The 23,593-nt window shown below is 43.8% G+C and overlaps 1 protein-coding gene across 37 annotated transcripts in view; it reads right to left on the bottom strand.

Moving 5' to 3' along the window:
• nrxn2b (neurexin 2b) overlaps positions 1-23,593 on the bottom strand; it is a 528,601-nt gene that overhangs the window by 102,010 nt on the left and 402,998 nt on the right. For all 37 annotated transcript variants that reach the window (XM_076087049.1, XM_076087035.1, XM_076087034.1 and 34 more), the window contains one exon: positions 3,811-3,992. In XM_076087049.1, coding sequence (XP_075943164.1) covers positions 3,811-3,992 — 182 coding nt within the window. The remainder of the gene's footprint in view (positions 1-3,810; positions 3,993-23,593) is intronic.

Below are 23,593 nucleotides of genomic sequence, written 5' to 3'. Positions count from 1 at the left end.
TTTGAGGCAAAAAGAGCACAACCGTGACTGCCAGTTGCAAATTCAAACCCCAAACTAGTTGTAACCCCCAGTGCATGCATTACATTGAGCGGTTACAACTTGAGCTACCTACATTTTTATCTGTGCAGAATGAAAAGACAACTGGACTTTGTTGAGTATTCTTGAAATGTCTCACCATTCATTCAAGAGACTTAATTAGCTCTACCGACTCTTGGGGAGTTCTAAGGTATTTAACTTCTCTGAGTGATTAAATACAGAGGAACTCCCCACCAGTCAGTAGAACTGATGAAGTCTGCTGGATGAGCAGCAAAACTTCACAGCAAACCCAACTGTTTTTTAGTGAACTACTGCTTCATGTTCCCCGACGTGGATGACAGAGAATCTTTACAGACATATGGGTAATACTGCACTGCAACAGCAGTATGCGCGGTCATGTTTGGTCTGCTCGGCGATGACTCATTCCCATGGCATTTTCCAGATAATGAATCGCAGAGCTTTTTCATCTACAACCCTCAAAATGTCAACTAGAAAGTTTGCAGCACTTTCAGACACACCCACAGTAAATAATTAGGGAAGTGCAAAGAAACAAGGCCTTGTGAGGATACACTATGTCCTTATTAAAGCAGCCACAGTCAGCACACTCAGTATTAAGCATCCCATAACCTCATCTCCTACCCCGGGGCCTGATGACAGCATGTCAAGAAGATGTAGTGAGTGATTTCTGTCAGGTAAATGGACAGAAATAGGGGGGACATGAAAGAGGTGGAGGGCATGTAAGGGCAGAAGGGTATATAAAGATACGGGTGGTTCGTGAGAGATAAGGAATCATGCTCCATGACATCCTGGTGCCGTGTTATTATCAGCCGCGCCAGTATTTCTAGTTAGACAGACAGACACTGCATCCATCATGCTGTGTTATATCCTGTCATGACAGTTAACGGTGGTGATCAGTCTTTGGGCCACTGACTTGGCTAAGAAAGGCCATTAACTTTAACACTAATCAACTGCGTCATTGGTGGATGTCTGTTCTCAAAATGCAGAGGGCCAGGAAATTGAAACAAAACACAAACCACCACAAAACAAGCGAACCTAGAATGACGAATGAAATGCTATTTTTTACTAGCTATTTTTTACCACTAGCCAAAGCTAATGAATAAGGCCCCAGGTATTGGACCTAAGGGCCACCATCACTGCTTTAATGCGAAGCTATTTTGTACTTTGATTGGGTCTGTGAGGGCCCCCATCAGGTGGGATGACACAGGGCCGTAGCTCCTAGGTTCTCAGGTCTAATTTGCCTGTACTTCTCCCCTCAAAGAGAGACGGGCATAATTAACGGGACCCAAACACCCACCACGGGCTGAACAGAGTCATTTAGGCGAGCGACTCGGGAGCAGTGGCGGCAAATGAAATGTAATTGCAAAGGGAGCAGAGGAGCAGGGCGGGTGTGTCGGAGGCACTGATGTGTGTGCAAGAGGGAGAGAAAGAGAATGAGCGAGACAGACGTGGGGGAATGAGGGAGCAAATGAAAGACACAGAAGTTAGATGCAGAATACGCAGTCGAGAGAAGAGCAAGCAAAATAATGACTGTTGATGGATGGTGAGGGACGGGCAGAGATAAACAGTGAGGAGCCACTCATTCAGGTTACAATAAAGAACTAATGCACCAACTCATCTAATACTCTGTAAAAAGTTTTAAAGAATCAGTTCACCCAAATTACAGAAAAGTCATGTGGATAGTTTCGGTTTCATTTCCCTAATATTTGAAATATCTGCCCCCACCCAATACAATGGAGTTGTAAGTATTTAAAATCCCATTCACTTACATTGCTGTGTCATTATTTGAATGGCTGTTGAAAACCTGGGCAAACTGCATGGAGACATAACACTAGAGGTGAATGATGCCACATTTTAGCTTTCGTTATTCTATCATATACTATTTATATGGACTGTTGGTTGAGTCATATGTGACTCTCTCCAAACAACCCAGTACTAAAAAACAGCAGAAATAGTGCTACAAATCACAGGAAACACCCTTTAGAGTTGCTGCAGTTGAACTCTGCTACATCCCCACCTCAACCCCAACATCATTTGTTGTGTCCGCTGGATTAACAACTGTAATCTTTCATCCCTCTTGTTATCATCATTATTCATCATCACTGATGTTGAGAGCATTCAAATTGGCCTTGACCTACTGCTTTGTCTATCCACCTAGACCCCCCCCCCCCACACTATTTCACCTATACCTCTTATATCATCCCTTCCTCTGTTCCTCTCAGCTTACTGATCACTGGATGAGAAGTGAACCGGGGTCAACAATGTTCCTGTTGCTTCCAGGCATGGCCAGCCCAAACAAATTGGGGTCACTGCGATAATTGGAGTGGTGTGAACACTAACACACACACACACACACACACACACGCGCACACACTTGCCCAGATAGCTGAGAGTAGATAAGTGTGGATAACACTGATTGTTACCTATCAGTGCGTTCCTTAAGAGAGTGTAAAGGGATTGCAGGACATTGCAACATTTTCACCACCAGCTGGTACAGTAAAACAGTGGAGTCGTGAATCTGACGGCACACAATGTTTAACTGTGTGATGCGGACACGATGATGAGTGGATCAGAGTCACCAGGTGAGGTCTTGGTTGGTAATTAACTGAGCTTTGAATGTAATATTGGGAAGAATAAGCGCAGGGTCAACGAGACAATTAGAGCCAGTGTTAATGCATTTTTAAATGCCTGCTGTCACTTAATTGATATTTAAAGTTATCATTAGAGGGGGTCTTAAATGACCTTTAAGCCTAACACATGAAAGCAATAAAAGCAGAGATGAGGCCAATAACTAGTCTGACAGAAGATAAAAAGAAGTGATGTGGGTGATTAGTGCTTTCTGGACTCTGCGCACACAGATTCCTCTCGGTGACCCCTGGAAGTTACACACACCAAAGAAAGAAATGCCGTTTGTGAGGACAATTAAATCCAAGAGAAGTTTTAACGACACCCTTTCATGAATCAAGGAGGAGGAAATTGTAAGTCATTACAAATGCATAATTTGAGAGCATATTAGTATTTATCTATACTTTGAAACTATTATCATAGTTTTCAACATCATTCTCATCAAAGTGTATTTACTAAGTTAATTCTAGGTATATATTGATTGAAATTAAGATCAAAACTACCAGAAACCTAAGTTACAACAAACTACAATTAGCCTTCAAGCCCCAGAAATTCAGTCCAACTCCAACCTATAAAGTTAAAGGGTCTTGAAGGGTCATAAATATGAATGCGTATATAAAATGCTTCCATCTTTTACCGGCCCAAAACACCAACATTTCAGTAGTTTGTGTTTGAATATCCAAGTACAGTGTCATATTGTGTACAAAAACAAAGCACTGCTGCAAACAAAGTGCTTTTCACGGTACTCATTCTGCACCAATGACCCTAAGTTGGTTCCTGTCCTTTTCATTCTCCTTCAGCCTCCCTCTTACTATTTGTGGCCTCTGGTTTCCTCCCCGTCCTTTGGTGCTGTCCAATTTTCTGACATCCTTCCTTTCTGCTTCTCCAACCTCCATTCATCATTTCACTCATTCTCTCCCTCTTCTCTCTTGTCCTCCAGTGACTATGTCTAAATCGCCCCAAGTCCTTGGCATCATCCTAAGCCCCAATTTTTACACCTGTCCTGTCCCCCTTTTACTTTCTGGGTTTCCCCGAGTGATTCATCTGACTGAATGTAGCTTAGGGTACATTCACTTTTCATTCCACCGTCATTCCAACCCCCCCATCGATATCCCTAAGGCGGTATCTTACTATGTGCAGCTCCAGGTAATCTCCCAGTCCCTTGGCACTCTCCACCCTGACCAGAACAGCCTCCTTCAGCTGCGTGCTGAAGCCCACTGCCAGCCGGTCTGCCCGTGTGCTCGGCCGGTCATTGGGTGGCCAGGTGTATGTGATGAGGGCTCCGCCTCTCCCGAAGATGTATGTTGTCCCAGCTGCAAAAAACGCACACAGAGGATGGAGAAAGGGGGTCATCATTGTGTTACAACAGAAAGATGTATGGTGTATTCTCAAACGCAAGTCAAGAACATGCATAGAAGAAAAGCTGTGTTGTGAACATGAAGTTCCATCATCGGTGAAAAGTTCCATTTACAATTCAGTGAAAAGTTTGGAAAAAACTTCAGTGGCCTGAATATTCCATTTTAAATACATGTGAAAGACAGTAACTCTTTCTGGGTATTAAAATGAGTTATTGACGGTGCACGTCATGTAGTCATGTGTAGCTTTAGCACTAGTAACTAGCACCAGGGCTGGCACTCCCAGTCATCCGAGCCACAGCAGTTTCGCTCGCCCTCAGTTGCGTTGCATTCAAACTAGGGCAAACTGACAAAACTTTGTGTTGGCTATGCTGTCAGTGTAACCAGCAGCCCTCGACATCAACAAAGGAAATTCCTCAGATCTGCCTGTCAAAGGAACTTTGCCTCAACAGTATTTTTGAGTTCCAGCCTAAAAGATCCACCCGCCTCGCGCGCTGAGTGATTTTGTGTTTGAAACACACGAGTTAGGATTTGGCTCGACTCCACTAAGCCCGGTGGTGACGGGCGTTGGCATTGATTAGCATAGCGTAATGAAGCCACAGTGAACTGCTCTCAACCCTGTGGGCTGTCAAGTCTTCCCTGGAGCATAAATGCATGTAAACACAGGCTGTATAAGTAGATACCAATGCATGTATTTGTAGCTATATGAAGTTACACATTTGAAATGTACACACAGTTGCATATAAAGAGACAGGGTGCTGTCACACCTTAACTGTTTGGTTTGTCAAAAACAAACTCCGATCTGTTTACCTGCTACGGTTCATTTGGGCTGGTTTGAGAGCTGTCAATAAAACCCTGGTGCAAACCAAACAACCGAACCGCGATTGCCTCGAAAAGTGGTTCGGTCCACCTCCATGCGAAAGAACCGGCCGCAGGATTTTATGAAAGCAGAAATGTGATTTTAGCAGGATTTCAGAAGCTTAACTACTAAAAAATCCATCTGCCGGTCCTGAAATCTGTTCAGGAAGCAAACTTATAATTATTCGATATAAGGCCATGTAAGCACATCAACACAAAGGCTACGCAAGTCAGCGCAGCTATTTTCCCCAATTATCAAGTCAAAAGCTGTTAAAACTGTTTACCTGTCAGTCTATAATACGTCATGTTTACTCTTGTTTCGTTTGTAGTCAGCACGAACTGGAACTGGACCAGAACTAAAATGCAACAATGTGTCAGTTTGTCCCTTGGTCCGGACCAAAACACCCTGACTACGTAACACTCTTGACTGATGTGTTTGCCTCGCTGTACATGCCATTTTGCTTTCTGAGTGTTCCTGCTGACCTCACTTTTGATTGCCTTGCCATCGTTCAAGCACTTTCTTTTCCAGATGAAGAAGATTCTTTCAAGTTTCCTTTTACTCGACATTTTGAGCCCTGGTCAAGTGCCCCGCTGGTTAAAACCAATGTGACATCTTCAAGTAGCTTCTCGACAGTTTCCAGAAAACGAAACCCAACAATTTTCAATTTACAATGACATGACACAAAGAAAATTTGACTGCAAATTTGACTGCAATTTTCTCTTGCTAAATGAAGTCAACTTTTAGTCGATTATTAAAATAAAAACATTCTGTTGACTGGCTGCACAATCACACATGTACACAGTAGTGCAAAACATTGTCTTTCATACTGTACCTGCACATATGTCCTTGGTTTACTTTTTTTGAGCCCTACAAATCTCTCTGTAGGTGTGCTCGGGTCACAGAGGTCACAATGACTGCAGGGCCAAAGGGCCTTCAAGCAACATGCATGGCAACGGGCCGCACACAGTCACACACGGGGAGAAGGCTGGCTGATAAATAATGGACACATGTCGTCTCATTGAGCTCACACACACACTCTCAGTCAGTCACTCAGCTACCCGACACTTTCATTATCTAATAATCCACTGGTAGCCATTTGAAATGGGCTGACACACACAACTCTCCTCCCTCTCCCTCGTTTCTTCTCTCTGGCTTTCTCCTTACCCCTCCCCCTTTTCCCCCTTCCCTCCCAGCGGAGCTAAGCCCTCTGCTCAGCTCGTGTTTTTCTTGAGGCTGTATTATTTTAGCACCGACTAATTATCACAGCAAGGAGGTTGTGTGCCAGAGGAGGGAGGAAAAATAGAGAGGATGAAGAAAGACAACAGGGTATGGAAACAGGGAGTGGAGAGGATGGGAAAGTGCAAATTGTGGATGGTGAAGAGAAGAAGAAAGTTGGCATTTTCCTTTGTTTTGTTGTTTTCTTTCCCTGTGTTTATTAATAACAGTGCGGCACCGGAGCTTTGCAGAAGCTGGGCAAGAGACAGCTCTGTGGAAGAGGAGGAAAGATTTGTAAAATGGCCGACAAACAGGGAGAGAGGTGAGCCATGTTGTGATGGATGAGAGAGGAGCCGTGTTAGGGGGAAAAGAGATATAGCTGATGGAAGATTGAGCTGAGTACCTTTTAAAGAATGTCATTGCACTAGTTAAAGCAGAGAGAGAGTTTGAGAGGCAAGGAGAGTATTTTTGCTGCCACGCAAGCCGTGTTTCCATTCACATGTTTTTGATAAGCAGCAATACTAAGATCCCAAAAATTGGTACTTTCTGAATGGGCGCACTCCGGATGACCAAGTCCCGAACGAGCACTGGACTGCTCAACTAACACTCAGGATATCTCAGCGTCTACTGCATTCATTTTGGCAATTCTTTCTTTGTGGAAATGCTATGGGCAAATGCTAGTGTGCCTTCATACAGTAATTAAAAGGGAACACATTTTAGTTATTTTAGCAATATATTGTTATTAAATTACAGTCAAACTAAGGGAAGTTTAAAGTTTAAATGAGGGAGCTATAGAGTCTATAGATCTACACCATCCCATGCTACTTTAGAGTGTAATTCCATCACCACCTGGAAAACACATGATTCAGTCATTTAAATAGTTTACTAGCAAGACGACACAACTATATCAGACAATGTCACAAAGCCTGACTCCGTCTTTGTTGTAATTTTAACATCATTTCACGTGCCTGTAATGTTAAGGCTTTAATTCTGTTCTGGGTGTCGAAGAAGGAGCCAAGAAACCAGCAGGGGTTCTACCGAGACACAACATATCAAATACCAGAGGGGATTACTTCAATTTGATTTAAAAAAAAGTACTTTTCCAGTACCAGCATTTTTTCATGCGATATGTGTCAGTCACTATGGTCCGTCTCCAATATTCATTGGTTCAACAGGTCCTATTCCAGCCCCTGTTAATGTACCCAACTATTATTACATGTGTTTCGTCAAAGAGTACAATGAACCCATGGAACTTTACTTCAGATTCTAATTAAGCTGACAAGGCTTCCAGAAATCCTTTAACACAGTCGACAATACCAACATCTCATTTAGAGTGTCCCAAGAATTAGACATGCAGCACGTGCATCATCACTACATATCTCACGAGTGCACTAACTGTGAACTAATTCTCATCAATTAACACCCCTCTCATGTGTAGCATCTACCATATGCTTTGTCTTCCCCGGAGACTTTCCTGTACGCCTGATGTCACTTGTCACTTTTTACTTTGTCTTTATCATCAGCACATTTACAGGCGAGAGTCTCAATCCCAGAAGTGCCAAAGTTGAGAAAAAAAGAAAGACAAACTCTAGGAGTACTCTGAAATACTCCTACATCCATCCAATGAGCCGCTGTTGACTTTGGCTGCTTTGATTTGTCCAGCTGATGGAGGCCACCTGCTGCTTTGTGCACTTGTATGCGCGCGTGTGTGTTTGAGCGTGCGGGCACTCTTCTCTTCTCTAAATGAGGAGACAAAGGAGGTGCAGAGCCTCTAATGAGTAGTCTGACAGGGCGCATCCATGTGTCACCGCTTCTCCCAGCAAACACCTGCTGCTCCCGTTGAGGCAAAAATCCACCCAATCCTGCAATGTAGCACACGCTAATAGGGAGGTGAGATGGAGCGAAGAAGATGGAGAAAAGGTGTTTTACAAGCCCAAGAATAAACGTCTGGAGGGCATTGTTCTAAAAACAAGCGAACATCTACACATTTAAAGATGCTATATGTACAGCGCATCTTTGAACAATTCAACAAGAGGGAAGTCAAAAGAGCGTCCAACTTCTCTAAAAAGTGACCACACCACACGTTTGTCATGAGAATAAAAGCATCAACTTTTGAAGCAAAACATTAAAAAACACCAGGATTTTCCTTTGATTGGTTGGTACATGCAATATTGTCCTCATTTGTTTAAAGCTGAAATGAACCTATGCTGACCTCTTGCAGTCACGTGAGGGATTACTATCCTGCATCGGCATTCAAATGCAGATATCAGTTTATAGAGATAAAACATCGTCTCTCAACTCAAACTCCATTCTCGCTTCTCAAGTTGCTAATCTGACTGTAAACAACGACTGGCGCCTGGAAGAGGAAGTCATGGCCTGGATACCCGTTATCTGGATATCCGCTGGCCACACCAGAGCCTCTGAAATATTGACTGTTGTCCCACCGATAGCTGATGGAATCTGACACTGATCAAACCTTAGCTAAAGGGTAGCAGATTTATTTTGGTTATAGTTCAGGCGGGCCACTAGCAGACAACCTATCTTGCTGTTAGATATCAGGACTTGTTGACGTGTACTTGCCTGTGAATATATTCACATAAGCATACATGCATGTATGTGTAAGAACATGTACATGTTTTGTGAAAATGTGGGAATTTGAGGGTCTTCAACTGATTAAGAGAAAACGGCAGACTGAAGAATCTGCATCTGAGTTCTCCCCAAACAGTAACTGTTTACCTTTATCGAAAACTCAAGAGTTAAGAGTAAATTAGTACTGCCTTGGGAGTTGTCAGCAAACAAAAAACCTGCCCGCGTATGGATTTCTCTGACCTTCAGTCAACCGTGGTCTAATCAAGCAATCTGCCTCCCTGCTCTCGCTAGAATAACAATAATGAGGGAAATGCTCTGTTGAACTCATGTGTTCCACTCCTCCCCCTATCCCCCCACAAAAGAGTCTAAATATTTTTTATTTTTGTCCAATTAGCTCTGGCGCCATCGATCTGGCCAATCAATCCCACCTGCGGCGCTGGAGGTGGAGAGAATGCAAAGAGATGAATCAAAACATTGCAGGACGCCCCCTCTATTATTTCCATTCACATGGGCCCGCTGGTAATTTGGTTTGAAGAAGAACGGACAAAAAATAAAAAAACAACACTTTTCTTTGTCCACGGATCTGGAGGGAGAATAATCTGAAAAGACTCATGAATCAAAGCAGTAATGAAAAACCTATTGATTTGGCTTTTTTACACCCTTCCCCTTTCCCTCACCCTTTTTCTCTGTGTTGGGGGCGAGGTGGGTGGGGTGGGGGGTGGGGGGTATTGGTCGAGCTTATCGTTTGGGATGCTTTCTCTGCAAAGGGCCATTGATTTGGGATAGTGGATTCTAGGCCACTACTATCCAACAGGATAAACGGGTCATATCGAAGAAACCAGACGCCACGATTTTTCATTACGGTCAATGTTGCAATGTCGTACGCCAGCCGCAAAGCCTCACGGGAGCTGATGCCGTGAAAATTGCAAGACAGGCCCGGCAACTTCCATAAGGAAAGAAGGACCGATGGGAAGTCACTTCTTGAGATGCAATAAGCCTCAAGGCGCACCAGAAATGTGCACGCACGCAAATTTATACACACCTCTCATTTTAAACTCTCACACAGGCTCTCAAACAATAACTCCATAACACACAGATGGTTCCTCCAACCTGTGTGTATTATTGCATCAGTGCAGACTGATTCTTTGAAGCGGTTAAGGGGAGAGACAGAGCTATTGATTCCTTTTAAACGAGAAGAATGAAACCTTCTCTTGCTGCTTTCTTTTGACACAACATAGATTTCGGAGACGGGGAAAAAAAAAAGACGGGGAGAAAACAAGGGGCTGAGATGAGACGTTTGGCAAAAGTTTCCAGACAGCTGTTGATCTTCGAAGTTGCAGAGTCGCTCGCGCACGCACGCACGCACACGCGAACTTGGTGAAGACCCCACACACTTTGTTGACAAGTTAGGGTCTTTTCCATCTCTCTCCCTCCCTTGTGCCACACATACCCACATACAGTCACACACACACACACACACACACACACACACACACACACACACACTCAGATGCTCCCTTTTCGTAGTCCAACAACCTCGACAACATCGCCGCCCCTGCTCTGATAGCTATTTCTCTGTGGCGGTGTATAAGGAAATGTAGAAATGGCATCCCAAAGATTGGCTACGTCTCGAGAGGAAATAGCAAGTAATCCCCTCTCTGATGTGGTTGTATAATATTCCTCTTCTATCTATGCTTTGTGCAAGATTGCTTCGAAAAGGATGAGAGGGACCGTCCTGTTACATGAGGAGAGATGACATTTGATCAGTGCAGCCTCAAATTCTCCAAAGAGACGTGTTAGGGCCAACACGTGCTGTGTTAACGTGTTTGGTTTTATTATAGATACATGGGCTGTGGTTAAATTGTCTTTTTTTTTTTGCTTAGGAAGGTTCCCAACTGAGGGAAATGACCAGGAAGTATCTAAGGGGCAGCCATGACAAGAGCTGGTCGAATTCTCTAAATCTAAATGTGCTTCAAAGCTTACTTTCTTATCGCCTTTAGCATAGGGTACAGTGGACTATCGCGCCATCCCAGAATTCCACGGAGCAGCAACATTTAATGTGACGCGTCACTCGGCCACCTATAACATCTGCCCTCCCTTGTCTTTCCCTGACCTCATGACGTTTCCATCGAGGTCAAGGAAAAGACACTGGAATTAATTGTTCTACTATTTGACTGCAGCCATATATTTGTCAAAGACAATATCTTTATAAACATGCTAAAGAATGCAGAGAGGATGCTAATCAGATCTGGACCAATTAGCTACAGAGCTTCTACACAGTTCTTGTGACTGTCGGTAATACGTGTGAGACAGTTAAGACAGTAAGCGAGATCTCTATTGTACCTGACACAATTACAATTGTTCTGATTTGGTTAGATCTTGTCCATTTCACACCTCAATGAAATTCACACTCTTTCTCTCCTTTAGATTTAGTTTGATCTCAAAAGGCTGATAAGAGCATCAGTGGTAATTGGGTCCGCACTCTTCTGCACCAGCTTGGAGACGGAACACGGCACTTCGGCCTAGACTATATTGGAAAAGAGTAATTGGACTGACCTTATACTTGTAAAAATAATTGGAGTGATTATACATATTTCACATGCCCTTGACTATATCCACAAATCTGGAGATGAAAGATGTTCCTTTGAACTACAGTTGTGAAGTTTGAGGATGTCCTCAAGTGACAGTATCACCAATTGTAATGTCTAAATGTATCTGAAAACATACCAATGTGAATGTACTCACGGCTTAATCTTTAAAATGTATTAAATCAGACCAAGAAGTCACTAAATATCGTTTAGGTCTTTTATGAGCCATTGATGGTCATGTGGGAATGCCAGATGTAAATCAATGTAGTAAGTATCAATGGAAAGGGGCCATGGTCATTGATGAAGAGGACAAGAGGACAATTATATCTGCTGGGAAAGACCATTCTGGAATACAGACGGGTTTCAACAAAATATTATCACAGACTCAGGTTGCGAGCGAACTCCATTCGCTAATAAAAACTGAAATGAGGTTCAAAGTTCCTGAAAAGCCAGTAAATGGCATTTATGTGATACATACTGCAGCCAAACACAAACTGTGTCTTGGTGTGATTGGTGGTCAAGTTAGATAAATCTAAGGTTATTTTCTAAGTCCAGTGAAGGGGTGATAGAGATGAGGATGCCAAATTGAATCAAGCCGTATACATTTAATACCAACTGAGAGAATATTAGCCGTCATTGGGTAATTCACGTTAGCTCAATCATGCTTGGCTATAGCCACACATCTCGGCAGGCTAGTAAGCTAGGCCGATGGTTATCGCGAAAGTATTTCTATTCATACTTACTTTTTATTCCAACTTTGATAGAGCCTAAATACTGTGGCCCTTGTCCTTGGAAGGGTGTGGAAAGCCACACCCATTCCCCTTGTGCACTTCCCCATTCCTCTAACTTGAGCTTTGAAAACTGTGGCTCTTTGTCTCCCTTCATTGAAGTTTCCCCAGGTAATGTATTGTTGCAAGTCAATATTGTTGGAAGTCATTGATTTCTTTAAAGCTGATTGGTGCTTTTTTGCTTCTAAGATGATAGTCATAACAGGGGAGTAATAGCTTAACCCTCTCCATCTGAATGCAATTATAGGCTACTGACAAAATGGAACCGATTTCAGTGATAGATTGTCACCCTCTTCTCAAAATCCTATTTTGTTATGTCTAGCTTCAGATCCAAGCAGAGGGGCAATTACTGAAAAGATTGGTTAGCTTGTTTCGAATGACTTGATTTAATCTGCGAGCTGTATTAGCCCCGTCAGCTGTCAGATCTGTCAGCCAAACGTATCCCAAGACTCTGCTGCCCAGCGGCTGCAAACAACTAGCTCCCCTCCTACCGTCATGAGAACATGCGCACCGTTGTAGTTTGGTCTTGGTTCAGTTTGTCATTTGCTAAACGATAGTTATACATACATACATTCATACATACATATGTCTTAGCTAGACGTGCGAATCAAAAGAGGACCAATTCACACAGAGTCATAAATGAGCACAACAAATATTAGGCTGATGGGTCCAGCAGTATGCGAGATTAGCAGTGGACAGACAGACACACACACGTCCGTATACATAATCTCCTGGAGATAATAGATACCAAATTAGAGATAATAAGAACAGCGAAGTATTGTCTTTAAATCATGGTTGTGAACTACAGTATGTCAACAGCACACATCTGTATATGAATCATACCTCAGACTGTTCAGAAATCACTTCTGTCAGCTCGGGTTGTCTGATGATTATTCCCCTCCCTAATTCTACCAGTGGGGACTTGATACACAGCCGTGCCTTCTGCAATTCAGGAGGATTCAAATGTTTCTCATATTTTGCTTTCGACAGCGATGATGTGCTTGCGAGGTTTGTTTGAAACATTTCAAAATGCCTGTTATGTCCCTGGAGGGGATGCTACTATCAGAGAGTGATTTTTGTACAAATACCATTCCTGAGGTAGCACTCAGACGCTTATCTTTCTCCAAATATCTGTAAATGGAGGGATCCAGTGGGAGTAGTGGGAAGGATGTGGGGGGGTTCAGCAGTAAGGCTGATAGATAGGTAGTCATGCTTTTAGACTGAGAATCGTCTTTAGAAAGGCTAGAAGCCAGGACAGGACATCTGCGCTGCAAATATATACAGCCAGGAATGTCATTGATCAGCCCAGACTACTCTCCTCTGTCTGATAGCCTGTTCAATAGTCTGCTGAGGTTGAGACGGTGACGCCCAACTGAGCTGTGTAGACTGAAAAAAATTTTTACTTTCATCAAAGGCACTGGCTGACTGAGGGAGAGGCTTTCGATTTATTTTGATGTGTATTAACAGAACTATGCAAGAACAGTGAGTCAGTCAGTTAATTGTGTGGTCAGTGATTAGTTACTAGCAGTAACAGTAAGTGTTTTTTTTAAACAAAATATCTATAAGCACCAGGAAACAAATGTCAGGACTACATTTACTGTAGCTAATCATTTCTTTGTGTGTGTGTGTGTGTTTTCCCACCATACCTTAAGAACTGTGAAGAGGATTAAAAAACAATCGTGTGGTTTTAAGAGCTAATTCTTGGTCTCAACAAGACAACAACAATGAGTCATCATAGTGAATTGCAGTGCTGTTGTGTAGCTGTGCTGTTTGAATCATGTTGGAAAGAAGACATGCAGGGGTGGGAAAAAATATCCCCAGTCTCCAAAGTACTGTGGGGATGTTTGTATGGTTGTTTAGAGTATTGGAACTATTAGTGGAAGAGAAACTCACCTACACAGCTTAGGGGGCTGACTACAACAACAGCTTAGCTGACTAGACTGGTGGCATATCAGTGCGTTATTTCATTTGGTTGTTTCTGAGGGTTTGCAGTAATTGTGTTATCAGTCTTTTAATGCCCACAGCTCACGCATGAATGACATTTTTGTTCAACACTCTGCTCGTACAAGAAGGGGAACTGACACCTTAATACCCATTACTCACAGGCATAAGCGGCGCGCTCGTGCACCCCTGCTCAGAAGCAACGCGCACGAACACACAAAAACCCACACCGAGCCAATAACAATAACAGCAGCATCCTCTCTCACATTAAGTCTTTGAATAGCATGCCAATCGAGCCGCGGCGGCAGACAGAGACGTGTGAATGCAGCAGCTCGAAGCTCTGCCCTGGGACTGTGTGTGTTGCTGTGTTTGCTTGAGTACCATGTATGGAGGGGTAGGCACCCGCCACACCCGACACCACCTCCCCCAAATGTTAAAGCTGCAAAATATGGTGAAAGCAAGACTTTGTCTTAAGTTTATGTTGAAATATACAGTAGAAGTGAACAGATAAAATGATGAGGGAACTGCTTGCAGAAAAAGAGGCTTTACAAATGGCCGCTGTGAAACCTTTACATGTGCTGCATGAAGAAACAACATCACACCTGTTCAGAATAACAACCGTATTCTCATACGGAGCAATTAAGTTTAGATGCTCTGGAAAGGTCACACTGCTTTGTTTCTGCTAAATCTATAGGAGCACAGGTGTGTGCTAGTGTGTGTGTTCCAAGGGAACACACACACACACACACACACACACACACTTCTTGTGCTTAATAACCTCGGACTCATTAGTGTTAACATCCTCCTAATTACGCCGGAGTGGCCTTCACAGTGCATAAACAAACAGGCTGAAGCTGGTGTGAGCCGCTCCATCCTTGAAGCGGTGACCTTACTGAACGGTGGCTCGGCAAGCCGTTTAGTGGACGGACATGAAACGGATACAAAGGAAGTTTTGAAATGAAATTATGTCAGTTGACTAAAAAACGATTTATTTTTATTTTTATATATATATATAAACTGACATACCAACAACACTCAAACAAATGGAAAATGACTGTTCGAGGCCGTTCACATGCCGTGATTTTTGCGCCCTCAAATCCATTGTTAGACGCACGGAAGGTGGCAATGCTTGACAATCACAGGCGGCAGATATCTCTTCTTTCTTAAAGGATATGGAGTAGTTAATCATTTTGATTGCAGGGAAACCCAGAGCTTTACGATCTGTCCCAGACTACTTTACTCGCTAACCCTAACCCGTCACAACATCTGATTGAAAGGTCAGCCAAACTGACAAAGACAAATCAGGCTCAATCAAGCTACTGTGAGGGATTTATAGTGCTCAGTTTAGTCAGTGAAGTTTGCTGCTAAATTACCGCAACGTTATCGTTATCGTCATCGTCATCGCAACATGCTTTTTATAAGGTTGCAGGATAGACGGGAGCGCAACCTCCTCTCACCAAGGATGAGACTGGAACTGCAGGCGTTTTCCACACATTTTAGACGCAACATGTGAACCGCGCTTTAAACTACCAGATTGTCCCCACTCTGCTAGAGCTTCCCAACTGGATGAAATGAGTCTCCTTCACCTCCACCAGCTTGGTACATGCATGCAACAGCTTCTCGGAAACACCGCTTGTCAGAAATACAGCGAGCAAGCCAACACCTCGATGCCGACACCAACCTCCACTTCAGCAACTCGGAGCCCAGCATGAAATAGACCCCTGCAGCCCACTTGACCGGGGGTTGGAGCAACATTCTAAATGCTTCTTTAATGAGATGAGCGGAGTGCAGTGTAGAGCTCGGATGACTTGTTATTGTGGCACTAGAGGTGTATGAGTGGTTGAAAGAACATAAGGGGAATAATGAGCCTCATCTTGCATGAGAAGGACAGATGGCAGTAATGGATGTTGGTGGAAGGACGGATGGACGATGGAGAGTGGGGGTAGGCGATGGTGTAAGTGATCGAAGGCAACGAAAAGAGGCCGAGAGACCAAGAGACCAAGAGCGATGCACGGGGAGGATCAATGGGAAGCCTCATCCTCGGAGTGAGAGCGAAGATCCACTCTGTTTCATTCCCCAGGACTGTATTCCTGAGGCTCCAAGTATCCCACATCAAAGGCGGCGGCGGATGAAGCGGGGAGATGAAAGAACGACATAGTCTGTAGTGGATGTGTGAGGTGCCTGCATTAAATATCGCGTGTTAAATGTGCTCCGACACGCACGTGTGACGAGCCGGCACAGGGTCGGCCAACAAAGGATTGGTGGGTCTTGTGAAGCTTTGACTGTTGTTGACACATGAAAGCTGCTGGGTGGGATTCAGCGTTCCTCGTGTATCCACTTCTGCAGCATACAGAAGGTCCATTATCTATTTGCTCGGCTATCGGGAGCCCGCGTCCATAAAGATCCACCTCAGAAGAAAAAAGTAGAACAAATATGGCCCTATGTCTTTGAAGAGTGAAAGGTGGCCCAGACCCCCTCTGATCTCATGAGACTTTAAGCCAAAGACCGCCACGGTATCGAACTGATTAGCTACGTGCTAAGAATGGGTTTGACCTGCGAGAATATATATATATATATATATATATACATATATATATATATATATATATATATATATCCACAAGCCAGCTCTCTAAGACCCTCTGTTCTCTGATGTCAAATCAGTGTTGAATTATTTTTTTCCGTCCTTCCTCGCACGTCTCACCGGGCCCGGGGGGACTCCTGGACAGGGCCGACTGTCTGAGTGCGCCTGTCACAAAGCTGATATTCCACATGCGCGAGGGGGTGGGGGGTGTGCTGGCAAGACGGACGAGCGAAGCAAGGGGATGGGAGATACTAAATAAGTGGCTGTCTGCACTTTGCTGAGAGCCCTTCAATGGAAAACAAATCAAACCGAACCAATAATGCGACGAGACAAAACCCAGACACGAGGGAGAAAGGAGAAAGGAGAGAAGAAAAAGGGGGGAAACGAAAAAGAAGATTTGCTGTGCCGTGTCTGGAACCACAACATTTAGCCAGAGGCGTGTCACTTGCTCCTTCTCTCTTTCGCTAACTGCCTGCCTCCCTCTTCCCTCATTCCCCGTCTTTATCTTTAACCCTCCCTTTGTCCCTCCGTCCCCTTTCTTTCTCTGCAGGTTGGCAGTGAAACGTAGCAGGCTGTGGCCGTTACATAACAATCCATTTGTTGGCCGGTGCTGAGAGACTTGGCGGCTGTATGCACAAGTGGTAAACAGGGGGGGGGGGGGATAAGAATTCACAGACGCTTGTGCACACAAACAGACAAACACAGACTGTGCGAGGATGGAAAACAAACACTGGGGTTTCTGGTGGAGGCCTCGTGTACTACTTCGCCGGTGCGTCATGTAAGCCGAGGACTCTGAAGCAATCTGTTGGGTTTAATAATGTTTTTTTTCTGAAGTCACTGACACTTTAATGTGTGTTGTATACAAACACACTGCGGGCTGTTACAAATGTAAGCTGTGTATGTTTTTTTTTCTAATAGATATTCTTGAAGCTAGATTGATGTACATGCCTTCACTCTCTGCATGTTGCTGTGGGGCAAACACAATGTGTACACAGAGGTCCAATCACGGTGATCGATCGAGCCCAAAGTCAAGAATGTGTCTTGGAGGGTTTTATTATTTACATATCACACGACTGTCTCTATCCGTAGAGCCTTCATTTGGATAGCAAAATACTCCACAAGAAATACGGTCGACAGGAAATGAAAGGTGCAAGGAAGAGTTAAAAAGGTACGAAAGCCCTGAGAGGAAAGTCAGGAAAAAAACTGATCTGTATTCTAGGTCGTTTCTAGGTTGCTTTCTAAGTATAGCTCTCCTGTGTTTATGAGTTAAGAACAGGTGAAAAAAAGTGTATTTTTTTTTTTCATCATCTGTTAAACAGTTAGGGAAAAGGATTTGTCAGGATCATTTTTCAAAATGTACCCTGGTTCATTTCACCCGTTCTTAATTCATAACACAGAGGAGATTTAGATCAGACTTAGACAAGGACAAATTCAAAGATTCTCACTTCCATAAAGATGTGCCTGAAAAAGACAGTATTTCTTATTTCAGCCAGAGAGCACATGCCACTTAACCTTTTTGCAGTTTAAGTAACTATAGAACATTTTTTTGTGCCTGAACCTACACAAACCAACATTTCAGATCTGAAAAATATATACTTTTTTCTTTTAACATTCTTTTGTAATGGATTTGGAAGGTACTGATAAATGATGTGTCAACAGCCGTGTTGTTGTTCCGTCTGTTTAATGTGGAGGACTTACTGACAATAGAGAGGGATCGTGGCAATGAGGGGGACATAGACATATAGAGGTTATTGAGTGTAACAATCATGCTCAATGTATTGTGACTATATTACAGTACAAGCACAGTGAGTGGTGGAACTAGTCGCTGCAAACCAATAAAGTCCAGCTGTCCTCCAATTCAAAAATTACAGTTTATATTTCAGAGGCTTAAAAAATAGGTTGGTGCCGACTAAAAACAGGAGGCCTCTTTGTCAGTGGATGGCAGACGGCGTCAAAAAACTTTTCAAAGTCCTTGCTCATTATTTTGCATTAACCCAAATTTATCTTGGATTCATCTGCATGTTCCCCTCTCACTGATTCTGTGTACTTTTCCCGAGCGCGCTTGGGGCGGTGTAACCTTCAAACCGCGGCGTTTAGATGCAATTTTCTCTGCTCGCAGGCTGGAGGGCCGCTCAAAAATAAGCAGTGTTGATGAATACACAGACCCTGCACTGGAACAGTGGGGGGGGGACACACACAGAAAAGCGCTCGGCTCCGGGCTATTTCTGAGCCTGTTGAGAATGTTTGGACAATGCATGGCAGCGCTGGTGAGATGGGCCGTGGCCGTTACAAAGCCATTTGCATCTCTTAAATGTCACAATGGTGTAGTTCTGCAAAGGAGAAATTAATTCCGGAAAATGACAAGCTGTGCCTATGCAGTGCGAAGACGTGCCCGTTCAAGTGCCTTTTAAGTACGAAGGACTGCTCTCGCTAAGCCAAGACAGGTTACGGAAGTGAATTGGAGCCAAGATGGTCAGAAGGGACGCTTGGAGGCAAATAAAGCACGAATCTTATTGCATCTTGTCTTATTAACAGCAGCGAGCAGATAAGGGCACGGTCGCCCCTCCACAGAAACAGAAATGTGATCTGATGCAGCCGGGCAGCCGTTCCCCGTGTCCACACACTCCAGTGGCATCTCCACCGCCACCACAGTAACTCCAGTGGCCCCGAACAACCCAAACTCATTTCCCCGAGCTCACACTTAAGCGTGCGCGGTGTGGCTAATGAGGGAAATTAGACAAACGACGAGCACAGTTCACCTTGGATTTGAGTCAACACATCTCAGACAACAGCCAGTCAGGATAGCATGGAAATGAATTGTTTTGCAGCCAGTTCTCGCTGGTAAACAAACCGTAAACATTTTCTCTGTAATTAGCAGAGCTTCCCTGCCAAAGCATGGACGGGCACCGGTGATTACAGTGATCACAGCGATCACGGCGGTGTTCCAGAGTCGTCGAGACGCATGGCATATAAGCTTTCACCGCGTATTTGCTAAGTCACGTGGGGAGGTTTCCGTGCCCCGCTATCTTTTGATGTTTTTTTTTTTTGTTGCCTGTGCTTTCCTTACAGTCTCTGTGGGCCAAGGTGCTATAACAAGGTTTGGCTGTCTGAGCACAGATGGAAACACCCAAAATACATGACATCTAATTGTGTAGCTAAATGGAATGCACGGGGAATGGATGTAAAAAGAAAGTGGATCTATAGTTTAGCTCTAAATTAGTGCTATATGCCTTCGGGCTCAGAGGAACACATCTCTGCACGGTGCATTGACATTAACCGGGTTTATATGTGATGTGAGCTAGAACGTTGCTTTAAATGTCAAAAGAAAAAAAAAAAGGATTTGCACAGACATCACGACTGAATGCCCCTCTCGGCAGGACCAAAAGAGCCAGCAACACTCGGAAAAAAACAAACTAAGAGGATCATTTTCAAACTGGAGCTGATTTTGTACACAAAAAAAACTCCCGCAGTGTTTCCTCTTCTCTCCTTTCCTTCCCCTTTCCTCTCCCCATCACTGTTCAGTCGGCAGATGAAAAAAAGAGTTTCACGGATGTCAAGAAGTATTAGCTTCTTGTACGAGGCTGTGAGGATACAGGGATAGACCTCCTCATCTTGGGCTCTCTCTCTCTCTCTTTCCCTCCAAGGGTTCAGTGTCACCATGTGTGGGCCCCCTACCTTCCATTCTATGAAACTGCACTGATGTCCATTTAAACAGGATCTATTGAGGGAGAGGATGAAAATGACGTGTAACGCTCCTAAATCACAAAGGCAGCGCCGCAGGGGTGCCATACTGGGCTACACGTTTCTTTCATAAGGCTGAGCATTAATTTCCTGTTATCAGGGCAACACAATGGAAACGCTCTACGCCGGAATTGCATGTGCCTGCAAAAAGAAAAAAAAAGTAAGAGGTAATGGACTGATGTCGCTGTGAAGAGGTTTCATATGGGCTATTACTTAGAAGTTTCCACTGAAAACAGTGCATTATCCAGAGTTACTGGGACATTTATTTTAGAAAGACACAATGCTTTTAAATGCAATCTTTCTTTCTTGAGAGCAGCACAAAGTACATTTTATTCACCTCCATTGTATGGGGATGAAGGGAAAAATCTCTGAGGAGGATTTCTCAGAACTTAGTTGCAAATAAAACCACTACCACTAGTGGCCTTGGGAAACAAAGTCTTTTAAGAATTCATTAAGCGTACATTAGCAAGGTCGAGGCAACGTGAAACAGATGAGTGGTGCTAAATTGTATGTGTCTTGGTTACATAGACTGTAGATAAAGATGGACGACATAACAGCTCCAAAAGTGTGAAGCCGAGACATCTCGATCTCCCCCTGATGAATGGCTGTATATGTCATAAAAAGAAAAAGAGTGTGACCATAGAGTGTTTATAAGAAGTGGACGTAATCACTGTGACGTCACCCATTGGTTTGTGGACTGACGTTTTGGGCCCTCAAATTCGGCATTGCCATCTTGGTTTCTTGCAACCAGAAATGACACAAGTGGGTGGAGCTAAGTACAACAGATAGCTGAATAAGACATTTTTTGGCAACTTTAATATTTAGCTTTCATGAACTGAAAGCACACAGTGAAAGGGTTGAAGTTGTAAGAAGAACAAAGCTGTGGTAGCAATCTGTCAATCACAGGGTAGCCCCGCCTGAAAGCATACTCTGCTTTATGGTCTGTTTGACTCTAAATGGACCATAATTTACTAAATGAACATCATGCTAGCAACTACAGATTGAGACCATAAACTCATGTTTACAATGTTTACTGAGGTAATAAATCAAGAGAGAAGTAGAGTCATCTTCTCATAGACTTCTCTACAATCAGACTTATTTTTTCAACCACAGGAGTGGCACCCTTATGGCCATTAGAATGAATGCAAGTCCAGGGCCCTACTGCATAGGTGTGTGGGCGGAACCTAGATACCGAGGCTCCTTTGTCCGATGACTACTGTGCAGACTGTCTCCAATTGATGTCAAGAGCGCAAGATGGTAGTGAGGGCGAGTGGGGACACGTTACAAAAACAGCAAAAATTGCATTCACAAGCTTTGCAAAGTGCAGGCTCCAGGTAATCATGAATCCAGATTGATCTATAGCATCTCAATAAGGGACCCGAGTTGATCATTTTAGTTTTTAAGATTACTACAAGGATTAAATATGATGAAAACAAACATTTAATGAAATTTTCAGCTCAGTTTAGAACTTCTCTTTGTGTCTAACTGTAACTGCAATCGTGGTGTGCACCACTGTCCTAATGCTGTGGTACAGAAGACTCACACACAAATGAAACATATCCTGCAACATCCCAAAATCATGATACAACAGAGCATGGGTCAAGAAAACTGTGGGCAGCGGGTGTATATGGTCCGAGTCAAAGGAGGCAAAACAAGAGAGCTCACTCTCAGCAGTCACTGTGAGATTCATGGGGAGAAGAGAGGATGAGGAAAGGGAGAAAGAAACATGACACAGACATGCTAGTAGCCGGTGCAGATGGAGCAATGAGACGACAGCTCTCTCTCCATTTCCTCTCGCAGCTGTTGCCACCAGCAGGCGAAGGTGAGAGGTAAAGAGGCCGAGATGCAAGGGCTGAAACAGAGCGAGGAGGGAAAGATGAAGAGGGATGAAAGATTGTCAACCCCAACCTTTGCCTCTGCCTATTACCTCTATCCCCTGCTGCTCCGTTCCCTCTTTGTTGTCTCTTCCCTCAATCTCCGTCCTCATTTCTCTCCCCGTCTCGCTGCAGAAGCCGCACAGGCCTCACTCTGCCAGCAGGCCCGTCTAAGGTATGTGTGGAGGAGGCCTTGCTGTTTCTAATGAGGTGCCCTCTGTGAGATTTCTAACGTCCGCCGCGTCGCTCGACTTTAGCAACACCGGCACAAAGTGGTGGCATGGGTGGAGGGATTAGGAGGAAGGGGTAGGAGAGATCAAGCATGAGATAAAAGAAGAAGCAAGATGGAGGGACATGCAAAGAGTTAGAAGGGAACCAGAGCTATTGGAACCTCAGTCACGTCCAGCTTTTTTTTTTCCATTCTGAAAATGTAAAGTAAGACGACAGCCGCATCTACATGAAAGACACAAGCTAAAACATGGGCAATAAGAGAATAAAACGCTGTCTTGAGGCTCGCAATGCAGAGCCAACAGCCAGTCAGCTGTTGTGTTAAAGATCTGAGGCTCCTCACTGGCTCTGAGTGGGTTCAGAAGTACACGATATAACTTGAGGGCAAGACCTAATTGCGCTTGAAAAATTGATCAATGAAATCTTAAAAGTAATCCTCCAACAGACAGACAGTGAGGACAGGCCAATACCGGGGTGATTTTCTGTAGAAAACTGAAGCTTGTGCTCCAGGAGAGAGAGAGAGAGAGGACAGATAGAATAAATTAGGAAATACCTGAGGATTTGTGTGATTTTTTTTGTATTAAATGCATCATTTATGCACTTCGCTCTACTAAAATCCATCTTAACAAGCCAATCCGTGTTCTGAAATCTGACAACAGGGGGGAAACAGTTTCACTTGATGTTCCGGTGCAAACCAACTCATTGCAAGAGTTCAGAGTGAAGTGACCTGCTTTATTTTACCCTAAAAAAAACGTCTGGAACAATCGCACTGAAAATGCCTTCAAAATAAAGCTCAAACAGTCCTCTAAAGATGTCTCATGTATTTTGAAATTCTCGAAATTTTACTTTTGTTAGAGTTTAGGTGTGCAATATCAGGTGGCTTACAAATGTTAAATAAAACAGTGTTTCATTTAAATATGATCCGCGCAATCATACATAAAGTTAGTGAGTGTGTGATTGAGATGGGAGGGCTTTGGTGAATAATGCAACTGCTCACGCAAGCAAATTGGAAGCAAAGCGGCTCTTCTCTAGAGAGGAGCGTAGAGAAAGAGAGGATGGACATAAGAGAGAGATGAGAGGAGTGCTGTAATCAGCGGCTAGAGCGAGCTGAGGGTTGTGTGTGTCGCTCTGCTTTAATCGCCCCGCGGTTAA

The sequence above is a fragment of the Anarhichas minor genome, unplaced genomic scaffold (genome assembly GCF_050575085.1).
Source record: "Anarhichas minor isolate MPS153535 unplaced genomic scaffold, ASM5057508v1 ptg000009l, whole genome shotgun sequence".
NCBI classification, from domain to species: Eukaryota; Metazoa; Chordata; class Actinopteri; order Perciformes; family Anarhichadidae; genus Anarhichas; species Anarhichas minor.
The sequence above is the reverse complement of the archived record's forward strand: the minus strand, read 5'-3'. Positions and strand labels throughout refer to the sequence as shown.